This window comes from Bos grunniens, chromosome 15 (assembly GCF_055505025.1).
Source record: "Bos grunniens cultivar Pamir isolate PY7600 chromosome 15, Bosgru_T2T1.0, whole genome shotgun sequence".
NCBI lineage: Eukaryota > Metazoa > Chordata > Mammalia > Artiodactyla > Bovidae > Bos > Bos grunniens.
Genome location: NC_141179.1, coordinates 76,898,770 through 76,916,871, shown reverse-complemented (window position 1 = coordinate 76,916,871; position 18,102 = coordinate 76,898,770). Strand labels below are relative to the sequence as shown.

Genomic DNA, 18,102 nt, shown 5'->3' with positions numbered 1-18,102 from the left:
GACACTGAAGCCTGCACGGTTTGCCAAGGGCCTACGGAGGGAGCTCCACCTGCCCGTGTGAGGATCCAGACCTGCAGGCTTGGCGACACAGTGCAGAGGCAAAGAGCAGGGCCCTGGTTAGGGCAAGGCAGCCAAAGGGCGCAGGTCCGCATCACAGGGACGCCAACCTGTACAGGAAAAAGCTGCCCATGTTATTGGTGGGTGAGGTCACCCCTGGGGAAGGGGCAGGCCAAAGCTCGGGGCGTGGGGGGGCCCCAGTACCATGAAGCCTGGACAACTGAGGGCAAGCGAGCTGGAGGCCCTGGGCATACTCCAAGTGGTCAGAGTCCAATTTGAGTTGGCGCTGGGGTCCTGAGCTGATTGGCTGCAAGCTCCGCGGCGCTGGAGAAGGCCAGGGTAAGCCAGGAGAAAACCCAGGGAGCCAGGTGGCAGTACTCACTGGGCTCCACCTCCTCTCACCTTACACCCGGACTGCAGGGGCAGGAAGCGGCTCCCGGGCCAGCACACAGGCCCCGGGCCGCCTTCCACTCAATCTTTCCACACCCTCCCCCAGAGTCCTGGTCAAAGCCCTGTCACAGGCACAAGATGGTCACATTTGGCGCGCTGGGGGAGGGGGTGAGACGGAGCTTGAAAGAACCAGCACCCATCCCCTTCCCAGCAAGACTAGATGGGGGTAGGGGGGTATGTGCCTACTCCCCAGCAGAGGTTGTGGGCCTCCCTGCTAATTCAGAGCAGTGTAGAACAGGTGGTCAGACCACCCCCTACCCCAAAGAGCAGCTTAAAATGCCCAGCGATTAAATCGGCGACCAGGGCTGCGGGGACAGGCATGGGTCGTGACAGTACGATCCAGGAGACCACGTTCTGCGGATGCCATGCACCGCGGTGGTAGGCAACCCAGCCACCCGGAGGACCAGGGTGACGACGACGACATGACTGCCCACCTCTCTGGGGCCAAGAGACTCAGAGGGCGCCCGGTTCCCATCAGTGCCAAGAAAAGGGAGCGTGACTAGTCGTGGGGGCCCGGCCCGCTGGTGCCAGGGAGTTAGGTGATTCTGCCTCTGCTGGAGAGCTAGAAGCCGCCCCTGTCTCAGTACCCCAGGGAAAGCGCGCTGAGCTGCCGGTGCCAGAGAATGACACCCCTCACCCACCCGTTGACAGTGCCCGGACGCCAGGGGCGGAGCCCCCCATGCAGAGCCCAACGCCAAGACAGCCCAGATAGCCAGCGCGCGGGGATACCCCGCCCGGGTCAGCACCAGGTGGCCGAGGGATGCTTCCCGCCGCCGCCGCCGCCGCCGCGCTCACCTGTGCCCGAAAAGCCGCAGCCCTGGGAAGCGCCGCTTGCTGAGACGCCGCGGCGCCTTGTCCGGCTCGGGACCCGCGTCGCGCTCGGAGCCGCTGGACGAGGCGGAGGCCGACTCGGAGTCGCTGCTCCGAGCCTCGGGGCTGCCGTCCCGCGGCTCCATCCGGCCCTAGCCCCGGCCGGCGGCGGGCCCGCGGGAGACGCCCATGCTGGGCCGGCGGCCGGGGCTCAGCACGCCGGCTCCTCAGCGCCCGCCTCGGCCATGGCGCGCGCTGACTCCGCCCGCCCCGCGCCGCGCGCCCCCGCGCCCCACGCCCAGGTGCCGGGGAAGCGGCCGCTGCGGCTCCAGGAAGTGCCGCCAGCTGCGGCCGCAGGACCCCGCATAGCTGGCCGGGCCGCTGCCTGCCCCGCCGCCGAGCACGCCCCCTCGGTTACGCGGCGGCGCCCGGCCCGCCGCGCCCTCTGCCGGCGGCCCGCCGAGACGCAAGCCGCCTGGGCCACCAGAAGGGCGGGGCGGGACCGAGAGGACGGGGGGTGGAGCCGCCGAGGCCACGCCCACGAGACCAAGCGGCTGCCCCGCCCACAAGCCCGAGCGGGTCCACCGCCCACGAGCCCGAGCGGCTGCCCCGCCCACTAGCCCGAGCGGGTGCGCCGCCCGGATCAGATCGAGTCTGCAGCTTGACACGCCCGCGCGGCGCGCGAACCCGGACACGCGCAACCTTGTTTTCTTCCTCTCAGCCCCCGCTCCCCCCGCCCCCACCGGACCACACACATGCTCACAAGTGAACACTCGCGAGGGGGGCTATCACCCCCTCCCTTCCCACGTCTACAGGGAGTAGACGCCTCTTTCGCACACCCGGTGCCTGTCACGGCCACTTACGGCAGCTCCACCCCTACTCGCTCGGCTCTCCGAAATCACGCCCACGGGAACAAAATTCACACGGCGCTCCCGGTACACACGGAAACAAACACGCCTCACACACGATCACGCTTACCCATTACTCAGTCGAACACTTCCCACCCCCAGTTTCTCACACTGAAGAGATTTTATACGAGAACCAAAGTCACTGAAGGACCCTGGCGCACACCAGTGACACGTTTGTTACCCAAATTCATCTTTCCACAGCTCTTCAAGGCTGTTTCTAACACTGTCACACTCCTGGTACATGGCACTTTCCCAACACAATATGCGATGGGACCTGTAGATCTCTTATGCCACAGGACTCACCTGCACGTCTCTTACACACACATAAATACGTACACAAAAGGAAGGACTGCACTGTCATTCCCCAACATACATGCTGTCAGCGAACACAAAGGTCTTTCTTGTATGCTCAAATATAACCCAGGACAATGGCTACATGTTGTTGCATCCCCCTTAAGTATATTTTGTGCATTTGTGCTCAGTCGCATCGAACAGTTTGTGACTTCATGGACTGTAGCCCATCAGGCTCCTCTGTCCAAGGGATTTTTTCCAGGCAAGAATACTGGAGGGGGTTGCTAGTTCCTCCTCCAGTGGATCTTCCTGACCCAGGGATCGAACCCGTGTCTCCTGTGACTCCTACCTTGCCAGGTAGATTCTTTAGCACTGAGTCACCTGGGCTTCCCTCCATATACCTTACTCACCCAGAAATATACCTCACAGACATACAAACACAGCCCCTCAGACAGCGAAGTGTGTCCCCTTCTAGAGATGAGGAAAACCGTTGGAACCAGAGCAGTCACCTGTGGTTGGCAAGGCCAGCACACACACACTTGGGAATCAGCAGCTCAGGGGTTGCCTCTGATAGCTCCTGCAGGGCTGACGGGAGGAGGCCAGGCGGCTGGAGAGTATGGTCTTCTCCCTCCAGCACTGCCACCCTGATGCCCATATGAGGTGCCCGCTGTTTCTGTTAGCACTCCTCTCTGCAAAGCCACATCCTGTGTCACTTCACTTTCACCCTCTCTGGGGTTCTGGCAGCCCATTTTCCAGCCTCAGCCAGCTACATATAGCCAGTGCTGGGAGCTGTGACATGTGGGCAAGCCTGCCGTTTGGAACCAACAGTCACCATCCTGAAGCTCAGAACCTTCTCCTGGCTTCCTTCAAGTTTCCTCCTGACCTGGACCAGGTATGGGGTACCACCCCCTGGAGTGCTCCCACCAGCAGCAGGTGCCACAGCAGCAGTGAAATCCCCCAGGGGGCTGGACATGGTCCTCCTCGGGTGCCTGGGACCCTTTGGGAAAGTTTCCCAATGGCTCTGACGGACCTCTGAGCGGGGAGATCAGAGGCAGCTAAGACCCTGTTGATTCTGTGCAAGACATGCACAGCCACATTCCTGTGGGGGCTTCTCTTCCCAGATCCCATTGCTGTTAGCTCCCTCGACTCCGCCTTCTGCAAGCTCAGCCCCCTGCCACACCGCCCCCCAGCAATTCAAACATCAGAGCCCCTCTTACGCTGCCAAGAAGCCCTCTGTCCTTTTCTGAGCCTCTGCAGAGCCACTGGACACAGGGAGAGAGGTAACCCCACTTCTGCGGACTCCCCCACCCCAGATAAAAGACTCATGGACGGATTGAGGGCCAAAGGTCCTCGTGCCCATTCTCAGGCCGCCCAAGTACCTACTGAGACTGGGGGACCTCGGCTGGGATCTGTGGGACGTCCCAGGAGCGGTAGCGCCACATCTGTCTCAGAGCCCCGGGCCGCTCCCCTTCTTCGGTCGCCAGAAGCTCCGCGGGGCCCAGAGCTGCAGCCTCATCGCAGCCTCCCCCAGTACTGCGGCCGGCCCCCCGTGCGCTCATCCTGCCCGGCGACTCTCTTCCTCTTTCGGCACTTCCTGACCCGGGGGCCCTGCGAGAGGCCAGCCGGCTGCCCCAGAGAGGACCACAGGCCTCACAGACGCCTTCCGTGGCCAGGGCAGGAGGCTGGCGGGCAAGAAGGGCTTGCCAGCCCGAGAGGGCGAGAGGCAGGTGAGGACAAGCCCAGCCTAGCAGCCGAGAGACAATACCAAGTCAGAGGCTGCCAGGCAGCCGGCAGGCTTGCCCAGGCTGGGATCTGAACCTCGGCCCCCGTCTGGCCTCCCTCTCTGCCTAACAGCTCTGATCTTCACCTTTTGGTCCTGCCGAGGCCACCCGCTTCATCGCCACCACCAGGTGCCCTGTGCCCAGCCTGCACGCAGCTCTGTCTCCACTCAGCCCTGTGAGCACCACACCGCCTAACACAGGATCAGGCATACAGAATGTGGCGGAGTTTCCAGGACTGGAACTAGAAGATGTGGTCCTACATCCTGTTTCTTCCCCTTACCAGCTGTGTACCCTGGTCCGAGAGGTCTGTCTCTCCAAGTTCACCTGAAATCCTTTTAGGAATAAGGTAGGGAATAGACTAGGGAACACGCGTGTCAGGGAGCTTTTTTGAGCCTTGATTTTCTTATCTGTAACGTGGAAGGGGGCACTAGTAATAACTAAGCTCGTGGAGTTTTTTGTTGCTGTCGTTTCGTCGGTAAGTTGCGTCCGACTCTTTGCGACCCCATAGGCTATAGCCCATCAGGCTCCTCTGTTTGTGGGATTTCCCAGGCAAGAATACCAGAGTGGGTTGCCATTTCCTTCTGCAGGGAATCTTCCCGACCCAGGGATTGAACCTGCATTTCTTAGTTTTAGGAGGATTAAATAAGAGGCAAAAGGGTTTATAAATTAATTCATTCAATAAACAGTTACTGAGTGTCTTCTGTGCATCAGGCTCTGTATCAGACTAGACAGCAGGGTGCAAGGAATGAGCGCTCTAACCTCATGTTGCTTAAATTCTATTCTAAACAAATCCCATATGAAAGAATGGCAGGTGACAAGATGAGATGAGCTACAGAGAAAAATGAAGCCAAGGTGAAGGGGGAAGAGGAGGATAATGGAGATGCTATTTAGGGAGGGGGACTGGGAAGGCCTCCCTGAAGAGGTAACGGTCGAGAACAGATTCAAATGAACTGAGAGAGCAAATGGTGTGACTACCTGGCAGAACAGCAGTCCAGGTGGAAGGAGCAGTCAGAGCAAAGGCCCTTTGAGCAGGAATGTACTGGATGTGTCTAAAGAACAGCAAAACGGCCACACTGGGTGGACGTTGAGGCCGTTTCTGAGAATTTGCTAAATAAATAGTAAGGCATGCACTTACTCTTTATTATTAGGGTTGGTTCTGGGGTGGAAATCATACCTTCCTCAAGCACTCTTTCAATCACGCTGCTCTATAATTAGTTCTTCAGCTCTATATGTGTTTGTTACGCTGTAAATTTCTCGAGGACAGAAACGGTGTCAGTTCAGTTCAGTTCAATAAATATCGACACTACAGAACCTGCAGACACAGGAAACGTACACCGTGCCCTTCCAGCCCTTAGAAACCTCATCTGGGGACTTCCTTGGTGGTCTGGTGGCTAAGACTCTGTGCTCCTGATGCAGGGGGCCAGGGTTTGATCCCTGGTCAGGGAACTGGATCTCACATGTCAGAACTAAAATTCTGCGTGCCGCAACGAAGACCCGATACAGCCAAATACATAAGTAAACAAATATTAATTAAAAAAAAAAAGAAACCTCCGTCTGGTGCTGTAATCACCTTGTGGCCCTCATGACTGGAACTTAATATTTCTCATTAACTATTTGTTTCATAAATCACGCTATGTCATGAATAAGTAATACTTGGTAATAATAATAATGATAAATAGCTAATATTTCTTGGACATTACTGTGCCCCAAACCTTTGAATTCCTGCGACAACCTTATGACATAGATCTTGTTATTTACCCCCTTTGACTGATGGGGAGCCTGAGGCACAGAGCGGCTAAGCTCATTTGTCCAAGGGGACCCAGCCTGTGAGTGGTAGAAATAAGACTTCCACCCCTGAGTCGGTGCTTGTGAAAAAGACATCCTCTTGTCCCTCTGGGGTTGGGAACAGAACCAGGTAATGCCGCTGAGTCTTGGCACCCCCTTTCCCAGGGCTTCTACCTCCAGCCCATCATCCTGCCTCAATCAAGGCAGGTCCTGTGTGCTGTAAAGCCCCAACAGAGACTCTGCCAGCCAGGCCAAGGCCTGTACTAGAAGGAGGCTGTTGCAGGGCCTTGTCTTCACCCCCCCACCCCCCAGGGATTCTGGAAGTAGCTTGAACAGTTAAACAGAGGAAATGGGGCTGGGCTTGTTTTCAGTGAGGCTTCTGGCAGCCCTGGAGCAGCAGAGAGCAGGAAATGTGACTCCTGGAGGGGGGAAGCCAGGCAGGCTGGGGACTCTGAGAGGCAGAGCAGCCTGGCGGTGGACCACGGCCCCCTTGGGCTTGTACTCACTGAAGCTGTTGGTGCTTTGCAGGTGGGGTGGGGAGGACGAGGCTGGAAGGGACAGGTGCACAGGGCCGGGGAGAATGCCCTTGGCAGTTCCTGGGACAAGGTGTGCCAGCACTGGGGATCTGGGGACCCCTCAGAATCCACGCAGATACTCACAGGAAGAGGAATCTGGGTAAGAAAATTATTCTGGGCTTGGTTGAGGCCCCAGAGGATGGGGTGTTCTACTTTCCATGGCCTGGATGAGCAAGTGGGAGCTGGGGAAAAGAAATGTACCAGGGCACCAAACACTTAAGCCACGATCTGGACAGCCTCTGCTCTCAAAACCAGCCAAGCCAACCTCCTTGGCCTGACCTTCAGGGCTCCTTATGTTCTGGTTCCTTTCGTTTTGGCCTCTTGGTCCAAGTTTTCCCTGCAGAGATTTTGCTCTCAGCTCACACCATGCTGGTGCCTGCCTCTTAGTAAGTACTCAGTAAGCATTTCTTCCCTCTTTCTTCACACTTCCTTTAACACGCTGCCCTCACCCCGCCACTCCATTCTGCTTCCCTTGCCCCATCTGCCCGTAGAGCTTGGCCAATCTGAACCTCCATCTTGCAAAACCCCGGTCCCCAAAGCAAAACAAAAAAACGGGAAGGTGGAAAGAGTCGGGTCAAACCCCAGCCCTTGCTGTGCAATGGTGGGCAAATCACTTAACATCTCTGGGTTGGACCAGACGGTTTCTAAGATCTTGTCCAGCTCTGACAGTTTCATCTGAATCTCCTTCCCTGATCTTCAGGTTTCCACTCATTCATTCATTCATATGACACATATTTTATAAAGACCTACTAAGTGAAAGGGGACAACAGAGGATGAGATGGTTGGATGGCATCACCGACGCGATGGACGTGAGTTTGAATAAACTCTAGGAGTTGGTGATGGACAGGGAGGCCTGGCGTGCTGCAGTCCATGGGGTCGCAGAGAGTCAGACACGACTGAGCAACTGAACTGAAGTGTCGAATGCTGTTTTAGAGTCAGTCCTCCTACCTAACTGATGTCCCTATGACACTCATCTTTTTTTTTCCCCCAGATACTCCTCCATTATATGACCTTTTCTGCATATGAAGTCTTATCTCCTTACAGGATTCCTGACCCCAGTGTTGCTTCTGGCTCCATGCTGGATGCATAGGATGTGCTTAGTAACTTCCTATGGAAGTTGAAATGAGCTGAATATAGGAGCCCAACAAGCGGAGCAGAGGGAGGGAGCTGGCTTCCTGTTTGCTTGAGTGGCTGTGGTGAGACGTGGGGGATTTTTGGAGCCCATGTCCCTTCCCGCCAGCTAAGTCTGTGATCCAGGTACCTGGTGGAGTCCTTGGGAGCAAGCTAGAGCCCCAAAGCACCTGCTGAGCCACAGAGGAGACAGATGTACCTGAGCTGGGCTGCAGGTGCTGCTGGTTACTGACAGATGGAATTTTGATTAGGCTCCTTCTGGGTAGCCTCATTAAAGTCATGTGTGGGAGGAAATCTGGAGGAGGGCCTGGGGGCCCTTTCCCTCTGGGGCAAGAGAGCTGTGAATATAGCAGGGGTACCTCCAGAGTCATGGGTGGTCCCTCAAACCATGATCCCTCTTGGAAACTGTCCTTCAGCACTTCCCAGGTCCCCAGGCTGGGGGAGGGGAGCGCAGGGAAGGGGAGAGGAGCCTAAATGTCTGTCCCTTGCTTGGGGTTAGCTGGATCTGCCCTCAGGAGCTTTCTGCTGCTTCCAGCTTGGATGGTAGCACCAGACCTCCCAGGGCAAGATAAGCAGGCCCTTCAAGCTTCTCATCCCCATCTGTTGGATCACAAGCTCTGATTGCAGAACCACCTTCCAGCCCCCACCCCTCTGCTTTTATCCCTCCCAGGGATCTGTGCACTTAGTACAGAGCCAGGAGGAAAGCTCCCTAACGATGAACGTCCAGGCCTTGGGAGCCTGCAAAGGGCTTTGGAGTGAAACTGACCTGAGTCTGGATTCTGGCTCTCCCAGTTACTGACTGGGGGACCTTAGCACATTGCTTAACGACTCTGAGGCTCAGTTTCTCATCTGAAAGATGCTGCCCAGCGGTCCTCGGATTCTCCCTCACTCTATGAATCCTGATTAGCTTTCCTTCCCCAAACATCCATAGGCCAAGAACCCCGGTTAAGCACAGAGGGGCCCAGCAGAAAACAAATCTGTTCCCAATGCGTTCTCTACCCATTTTGGGCATCCTCGAAGACACGTTTCCTCCCTAGCCTGTGCTAACCTTGTCTTTGAGACCTGGATCCTTGAGGGCTTCTCTCAATGCTCTGATCTGCAATGGCACTGGTAGAAGTGAAAATGAGACTCCAGCCCAGGCTTCCTGATGCCTTTTCAGCAGCACAGCAGAGAAGAACCTGTTCCAATGGCTCTGCTGGAACTGGTCTTCCCAGCTCCCCTCCAGAAAGGCCGCTGGTGCGAGAGGTGGGGGACATGGGATGCTGAGGGGGCCTGTCTCAAGCACCCTGAGCCAAAATAGGGTCTGATAAGGCCCACTTTCTGGAATCCCAATCCCGACACAGCTGCCTTCTCGATAAGCCTGGCCCCACCTCTGGGCACAGCCCTCCCTGCCGGCCTTTGACTCACTAGTCAGCAAGAACCTCGGGTCCCTGAGGGGAGGAAGGAGTTCCGGGCTGGGCCTGGGCCCCCGCCCTTCCCAAAGGAAGGAAAATGATAGACCCCCCAGCTTCCGGCTTCCTCTGGCAGTGGGCCCCCTCCTCCAGCTCCAGCTCAGCTCTCTGCCCCCGGTTTTTGCATTTTTAATTCAGGACAGAATGTGATCTCTTGCAGCTCCTTGCTTTATCCTGTTGCTATTTAAATTACAAATCGGCCCCATCTCCCTGTCACTCTTGGGTTATTTTTAGCTTCTGGTAAATAGCAGCAGGGAGAGTCGGATCAGGTGCCCCTCCCTCAGGAGCTTTGTACCCGCAGTCCCGTGCCCACAGCAGGGGGCACCCTCCCCTGCCAGCTGGCGCCCCGGGGCTCTTCCCCGAGCCTCTCTGTAGAGGCGGAGGGGGCAGGGGGAGGACTGCAGTCTGGGGACATGCACGCATGCTCAGGCTTTACTCTTGCACTCAGTTGCTCAGTGATCTCCGACTCTTTGTGACCCCATGGACAATAGCCCTCCAGGCTCCTCTGTCCATGGGAGTCTCCAGGCAAGAATACTGGAGGGGGTTGCCATTTCCTCCTCCAGGAGATCTTCCCGACCCTGGGATCAAACCCGCATCTCTTGTGTCTCCTGCATCGGCAGGTGGATTCTTTACCACTAGCACTAGCTGGGAAGCCCTCCCTTTGTTGAACTCTTTCTCCCAGGTCTCACCAAGCATCCATCACTCCAGGCCAACTTTGTTCAGGGACCTTCCTGGCCTGCCCTGCACCCCCAACCCACAAGGAGATCCAGCTAGAGAGAGTAGAAGATCTAACTTGCTTCTCACTCCTGCTAAAAGTCAGGAACTTTACACGTCTTATTTCATCTTGCCAGCTACCTTCTGGAACAGGTATTACTGTTCCCATTTTCCATAGAGGAAATGAGGTCAGAGGTGAAAGTGACTTACTCAGCTAGGAAGGGGCAGAGCTGGAATTCGAACCCAGGTTTCTCTGACCCTGAAGACTGCATGCACAAGCATCACACTGTCTCTCTCAGTGCAATGCATGTACCACTGTGCTCAATGCCCAGGTTTGTTCCCAATGCCCACCATCAGCTGTCTTTCCCAAGTGTTTGTCTCATGCCATCTGCTGGATCAGGGGTTGGCAAACTACGGCCAGTGGACTACATCTAGCCCGCTGCCTGATTTTGTGTGGCTGTGAGCTAAGAATGGTCTTTGTTGGAAAAAAAGGAAAAGAATAATATTTGTGACAGTAGAAATCATAGGAAATTTAAAGTTCAGTGCCTATAAATAAAGTTTTACTGGAATCCAGTCACGCTCATTGGTCTCCATATTGTCTACGGCTACTTTTGCACTGTGATGGCAGAGCAGAGCTACAGGACCACGTGACCTGCAAAGCTAGAACTATTTACTGCCTGGCCCTGGACTGAATCATGTTTTTGTCAAGAGAAGAATGTTATCTCATACTTGTATCTCATACAGTGTCTGGCCCAGGGTCAGCTCCAAACAGAGGTGCTGGTGCTCCTTGAAGGTCTTTCTAGGGCCACAACTTATGCTGGGAAAGACTAAAGGCAGGAGGAGAAGGGGACGACAGAGGATGAGATGGTTGGATGGCATCACCGACTCAATGGACATGAGTCTGAGTAAACTCCTGGAGCTGGTGATGGACAGGGAGGCCTGGCGCACTGCAGTCCATGGGGTCACAAAGAGTCGGACAGGACTGAGCGACTGAACTAACTGACTGACTGAGGGCCACAACAGCACCCAGTACAGGGATGCCCCCTGCCAGCCACGTCCCTGGTGATCCAGCTCACTTTTTACCTTTTGTCTCTCTCCTCCAGCATCTCCATAGGTAAAGCCCATGGTTTCCAAACCTACTTGACTATCAAAATTACTTGGGGGAGGTTTTTCTTTTCCACCCACTTTACTATTTTAAATTCTTTTTATTTATTTTAATCTGATTTATTTACTTATTTGGCTGTGCTGGGTCTTAGTTGCAGCATGTGGGATCTAGCTCCCTAGGTTGTATCTGGGCCCCCTGCATTGGCAGCATGGAGTCTTAGCCACTGGACCACCTAGTAAAGTCCCACGTGGGGAAGGTTTTTAAAAGTTGAGATGTCCAGGCCCAACCCCAGACTCTCTGTATCAGGATCTCTAGGGAGGACTTTAGAAATGATTTTAAAAGAGATCCTCAGCTGATCTGGGGTTTGGGAACCGCTGGGCTCATCTCCAGAGGTTCAAGTTCCGCATCTTCTGACTGGTCCTTGCAGACCAAAGCCAGTGTGTCTCATACCCCAGGCTTCTCCCAGGCTGGAGGCCACCCCCAGTGGGCCTTGAGCTCAGGCCTTGCGTGTCTGGGAGTTTTCCTCAGGCCCAGATGCAGAAACAAGGTGTCCTACCACTTCCCTCCCCGCTAAGAGTTTCTCCTGCCAGAAACCTGCCGCCTCTCCATCCCCCTGAAGCAGCTGCCACGGCCGCTTCCAGCCCACACCACCGGAGCTGCGGGGTGGAAGGGAACCTATTTCCCAGAACCCCCCACGTCCCTAAAAGCTCCTACTGTCCTGCCGAAAACCCCCGTCCTCACTGACGTCAGAGGCAGCCAGGCCCGACCCCGCTTCCGCTGCCACCCCTCGCCCTCGAATTTTTTTGCCCCCACATTTCTGTCTAAAAGCCTTTTCTCTCTGTGAATGGTTTTCAACTGCTTTTCTTAGCAACTCCTCACAGCGGGGTGGGAGGTTTAGCTGCGAGCCAGAGCTGCATGGAACTGCAGGCAGGCGGAGGAGGTGGAAAGGCCTACGGCGGGCCTGAGCTCTGGCCAGCCCCCAGCGGCCTGGACGACAGTCACGGGGGAGGGCTGAGTCCTCCCACTGGGGTCCCGTGGGCGGACCCGGGCTCTGTCTCTTTCTCAGGCCTTCCTCCACCCTTCTTGCCCTGATGCTCTGCCCTGCCCTGGTCCTAAGACAAGATGTCTGGCCTCGCCTCCAGGTGTGAGGGGGCGCCTCACTTGATCTGTCCAGGGGTGATGACAGCTGGAATCCACCATGGTGCTGTTCTCTGCAGCCCTCACACAGGTGACTCAGAGGTCTCCCCATCTCCCCGTCCTTTCACAGCCAGAGGGGAGCCACAGCTTGGTGACCCTGCGTCCTTAGTGAGTAAAGGCCTCAAGTTTGGGCTGGGGCGCGCCCTCCATTCAGGAGCCACCCTGGGCAAATCCCAGCCCTTGTGTCTGTCTCCGAGTGTGTGTGTGTTCCTGCACAGCATCTTCTCAGCCCTTTGGTTATTCCCTGCCTCCATCTCTCTAAGCCTCTACTCCACGCTGGCTTCCTTTTCAGGTCCAGATGCTGCTCGGCCCTGACCAACGGCTTAAGGAAAACCTTGGGTCACTCTCTTATGTCACAGGTGAAGAACTGAGGCCCAGAGAGAGAGAAAGAGTGTGTGTCTAGTTCAAGGACACGCAAGTCACTGGCAAAAGTGAGAATACAAGTCAGGCCTCCTGACTCCCAGAGTAATATTTCTTTCATTCCATGCCCCATCACCCATCATTCTCTTCGTACTCTCTCCTCTCCCAGGAGACTTTCAGGGGCCTCTCTCTCTGCAACTAGGGGAGAGATGACGCCCTTCTCTCAGCATGGTGTTCTAGAAGAACTCAGTACTGTAGTCCAGTGTACTTTTGATTCCTTATAGGTCTCAGACAGTGAAAGTAGAGCCATGGGAACCTCACCTCTTGCCCCATTTATTCTGAGCATCTCACTTCATGGTGGTGGAAAAGTCCCCTCCCCTCCTCTCTCACCTCCCCCTATGATGGCTTCATGGCCTTTACAAATATCGGAGTCCAGGACTTCCCTGGTGGTCCAGTGGCTAAGTCTCTGCGCTCCCAAAGCAAGGGGGCCTGGGTTCGATTTTTGATCAGGGAACTAGACCTCACATGCCGCAACTAAGATCCAGTGCAGCCAGATAAATAAACGTAAATATATATTAAAAAAAAAAAAAGTTGGAGTCCTTCAAGCTCCCAGGACTGGTCACTTTTAGGATATTCCTTCTTAGAAGCCCTGGGGAGGAACAGGGCAGCCTCGCACATCTCAAGTCCTCAGGGTTGTGAACAGATAGGAGATCCCTCTAACCAGGCTGATGGCTTCAAGGACTGCAGATACCTTCATGTCCCTGCTGGACCCCACAAAGGTCACTCTGAGCCAGGGGCTTTTGAGAGAGGCAGCAAGTCCTGGTTGAGGCTGTGGTCTGGGAGAGACGGGGATGGTAAAGGCTGTCCTTGCCCTGCCTCCACCCACCTTGGATCCCTCCCCTGTGTAACTTACCCACCCTTACTTGAGGGGCAGTCCTCCCCGCGCCCCATCCCAAATCAGGAAAGTGATCCCTGGGGCCCGCTGCTCCAGCTGATTCCTCCGGGCACAGGTGAAGGTAGGGTGGAAAGGCAAGTTTCAGTCTGCCACCGGGATGCCAGGGAGGATCTGCGTGGGCAGAGGGGTCCACGGTGGGGAGGGATTCCTTCCTTTTCTCTAGGCAACAGGGTCTCAGCCATGGTGGCAGGGAGCACCATCTCAGTCATTTCCACAGGCCAGTGCCTAGCATAGGGTCAGCCCCCAGGAAAGCTCAAGTAAGGCCTATTGAATGAATGGGGGGGGCGTCCCTCTTTCCCCAAGAAGAAGGGCCGGGGGGCATCTCCCGGGTCTCCCCAGCAGCAGAGGTTTGTAAGGATCATATCTTGATTATTTTCCCCCCTCAGCGCCCAGTACAGAGCCTGACACGCAGTTGGCATTGGTAACTCCACGTTGAAAGAATAGGGCTTTCACTGTCCATTAGAGGAAGGGCCACAGAAGCTCCCCCCTGGACACAGAGAACAGAGACCCCCTGGTAGTTGATTTTGAATCCCCAAGGCCTAGAGCAGTGCCAGGCAGGCGCTCGATGAGTCTTGATGGAAGGTGGGGGTGGTCCCAAGCAGCAGGATCCCCTCTGCCCGCATTCTCCTTACCTGTAAGACACCTGTTTCCGTAGGTGCATCTGGCCGAACCGCTCCTCCACAGGGGGTCCGGCGGCCCGGTCCCGGGGTGCCTCGGCCTCCTGGCCTCGCCGGCAGCGCCTTCGCACCACCTCCTCCTCGGCCGCCCGGCCGCCACCAGCCCCGTCCCCGCGGGGCCCTCCGCCGCCCGGCCCCTCGGCCATCCTGCGGCCCCCCGCTTCCCGCGGCTCCGGCGGCCTTTCGGGGTTCCTTGCTCAAGTTCAGTCTCCCTTCCTTCTGAGCCCGGGGCCGCGAGGCGGGGGTTGCGGGGTGGGGAGCGCGCGGTCCCGCACGTCCCTCCCGACGTCAGGGGCTCAGACGGCGGCTGGGCGCCGCGCCCAGGAAGGGCCGGCTGGGAGCCTCCGGCGCCCCTAGGGGGAGCAGTCCTGGTGGGTGTCGGGGTGCTGCGTGGTGAGCGCCGGGGGCGCCCCCCGGACGGCTGGAGCCCGAGCCCGGGCGCTGAGCGCGCTCCTGCAGCCGCAGCCGCTGCCGCGCACCCGGACTGTCACCTTAGAGACACCCGCCCGCCCGCGGGGTACAGGGGAGGGCGCCGCCCCACCCCGCCAGCCCGGCTCGGGCACCGGAGGAGCGAGCCCGGCCCGGCCGCGGCGGGCACGATCCCGGCCCCGGGCGCCCGCCAAAGCCCACCCCCGAGCCCCCTCCCCTGTACCCCGCAGCCCGGCGGCTGCCAATCATCGGCCCGCCCGTCACTCAGAGGCAGTGATGCACCCCTCTCGGCCCGCGCTTTCCGGCTTCGGCATTCGCCGCGCGGGCAGGGGGGTGGGGGGGGCGATGTTGGCGGGGGCGGTGACACGAGCTGGCTTTAACCCCGTCGGTGCCATGGGACTTGAGAGACCCAATTAGATTTGAAGAAGGGGCGCAGGAAGGGCAACATGGGCCAGGATGCCTTGAATTTGAGGATGGACTTGATTGCAGGTAAAGTGTTAGCTCTCTAGGCCTAGCTCTCTGCTGAACCCTGCCCAGATGCCAGTGGGTGTGGAATGGAGAGCCTGCAGCCTCCTGTGGCCTGTCCCCTGAAAGCCCTGGGCCAGGGTCTCCCAGAAGATTGAATCCATCTCTGGGTTGGGATAGGGGAGAACCCAACTCAGGAAGGAAAGACTAGAGGTCTCTTTGAGGTTCATCTTCTTCCCCATGGAAATCCCATGGTTCCTCCTTGCAGCATCTCCTCTTGTCCTTGGGGTGTTCTGCACTTGAACCTTTCATCTGAATGATGGCAGGACCCTGGGTAACTTCTCAGATCTAACGCCTCCTATCCACTACCCTAGACTCTGAAGTTGACCTTTTGATTTTGGGTGGCCTGCAACGGCTTGGAGCAGGGCTTGGGTTCCCAGCCAGAGACTGGGGCTGGGTTGTGGCAGCGAAAGCACCAGATCCTAGCCCCTAGACCAATGATCAGTGCCAAGGGCCCTCACCCAAGACAGACAGTATCGAAGCAAGTGGAGTATTTATTAAGAGGAAAAGAGTACAATACTTGTAAATAGACACACAGGCAAACTAGAGGAAGAGGCCCTGAGTCGTGCCCCGTGGCAGTTTGAATTACTTGTATGGGGTGTTTCTCCTGGGTTTCCTTTGGCCAATCATTCTGATTTGCCTGGTTCACAGTCCATATTTGGCAGATCTCAAGATCCTTGAATGTGCGCACACACGCTCCTCTAAGCCAAGGTGGATTCTAACGGAGAGGGTGTTGGTAGAACATCCCTTGACATAACTCACCCTTTGACCTCCAAGGAGCCTTTTCTGCACCTGTGCAGTCTAAGAGGTCTCCTGACTTGAGAATGAGAAATATGTGGTCTGGGCAGGGCTTAGCTGCCTCTCTTAATTGTCCTGCTATTCTCCTCTTGGAGTTTCGGCCCACAGGGAATGAATCTCCAATCGCTTTACCCTGGGAGAGTAGGGGACCTGATCTACCTCCCGCCTCACTCTGACCACAGCATTTACTCTCCCTCTGCAGTATTTAGTGCCCCCCCCAACCTTACCCGTACTTAGCCTGGCATTCAAGGCCTGCCTTCACCTCCCCACATCCTATCCTCCAGTTCCATCCATTTCCTTCCACTCATCTGTGTTCCGTATTCTGGGAATTGGCATCAGCCTTGTATACCATCGTTCATCTGAAATCTTCTGTTGCTGTACTTCAAATTCGATGCGCTGAAATGCCTCCACCTCTAGGAAGTCTCCCTGGATGGCTCCAGCTGAAAGGCACTCTTTTTTCTTCCCAGGCCCCCTTGTCCTCTGCACCCAGTGTCTAGTCTAGTTTGTCTTATCTTTCCCCACTGTCTGTGAGCCCCGGAAGGTGGGAGGGACCAGACTCTCAGAGGTAAAGAACGGATTACAGAGGGGCAGAGCTGTACTGCTCGAGGCTCCTCCGGCTCTCACCAGCCCTACAGTGGCTGTCCTGCTCTGTGCCTTTGCTCATGTTGTTCCCATTGCCGGTAGGATGTCCCTTTTTCTGAAATCCTGCCCATCTGTCAAGGCCATTCTCCGATGCCACATCCCCCATAAGGCCCTCCCCGACACTCCACTACAGACGTTGTCTCCCTCCTACAGCCCTATAACTGCTTCCTGGGCCCCTCTTCGGGCATTCCCCTTCACCCTCTAACAATAACTAACATCTCATTTGATTCTTACCACAAGCCCGGGTGGTAGATGCTATCGCTTCCTCCATGTTACAGATGAGGACCCTGAGATGTCATTCAAGTGATTTATTTGCTCCAAGATGGCTCAGGTGAGGTGAGTGAGTGGCGAGCCAGGGTTTAAATCTAGGTCTTTTGGCCCCAGAACTCATGCCTTTTCCCACTCCCCACGGGCTGCCTGCCACACAGTAGCAGCCTCACGTTGGCCTGCTTCCCTCATCTTTAAATGCCCCAAAGGCAGCTGCCTCCATTCCGCCTTCCCCCTCTCTTCTGGTCTATCAATTCCACCTTGGATGAATGGAATAAATGGAATTGCATTAAGCATCTTGACCACTGGGGAGCTTGCAATGGAAAGCCAAGTTCTAAAGAAGTCCTGTTGCTGCGTAGGGGGATGCGGGAGGCGGGTAGAAGGGAGTGAGGGGGTTAGGCCCTTGAGAGCTCCTCCCTGCCCCCACATCTTTGCCCCTGAGATGGCCTCCAGGATTGCTAATTTTCCAAACTGCCAGGCCCGGGGTAGCCTCCTATACTGAGAATTATGGTCGTTCTGCTGGATTTGACATTCCCTCACAGCTGCTTAGCTGCTGAGTTCCAGGTCGTTTTTTTTGGTCGACTCTTTGCCGAGCTTGCCCCTCTCAATCCTTTTTAAATGAGAGCTTCTCCCCTCTGTCCTCACACCTCCCCCACGTAGGACCAGCTGCTGCGTTATTTTTTTAGCTGCGTGGCTCTGCCCTCTTCCCAAGAATCCAAGGGAAGAATGAAAGCTCCCCTCCCCCGCCACCAGCCTGACCACCTTCTGCAGCCTCTCCCAGCTGCAGCTGGCTCCTTGCTCGCCTCTGCACTCAGAAAATAATAGCTAATGCCTTTCAAGTGTTTACTGCCTAACTGACCTTGTGCTAAGAACTTCGTGGGCAAGCTTTCAGTTATCCCTCACAGCAGTTTTATGAGGGTGGGTACCATTTTACAGACGAGGATGCTGAGGCTTTGAGAGGTTTGGTCATTTGCCAAGGTCACGCACAGATGTGAAGCAGGAACGTCGGACGCACGCTCTTAACTATCACTCTAATGACCAAGAGACTCAGGCTTCCTTGGAGGTGAGTTCCCAGCCTGTCTCCTCCCTCCCAGTGCCCCAACGGGCACCTGTTACCCTCGTCAAATAGGTGGCCCATTTGGTCAGATGGCTTCTGGGGTGGTCCAGTCTCTGGAATTGGAGCCTTGCCCCAGC

The 18,102-nt window shown here is 56.3% G+C and overlaps 1 protein-coding gene across 7 annotated transcripts in view; it reads right to left on the bottom strand.

The window, feature by feature from the left end:
- The window catches only part of DGKZ (diacylglycerol kinase zeta), a 43,708-nt gene extending 29,239 nt beyond the window's left edge, over nt 1-14,469 (bottom strand). The window contains exon 1 of one of the 7 annotated variants that reach the window (XM_086341378.1): nt 14,203-14,469. In XM_086341378.1, coding sequence (XP_086197504.1) covers nt 14,203-14,393 — 191 coding nt within the window. In that variant the 5' untranslated portion in view covers nt 14,394-14,469. Of the gene's footprint in view, nt 1-1,302; nt 1,822-3,899; nt 4,188-14,202 lie in introns of those variants that run through there. The other 6 variants (XM_086341380.1, XM_086341381.1, XM_086341388.1 and 3 more) reach the window with 6 other exon arrangements.
- Nucleotides 14,470-18,102: the final 3,633 nt, after the last annotated feature.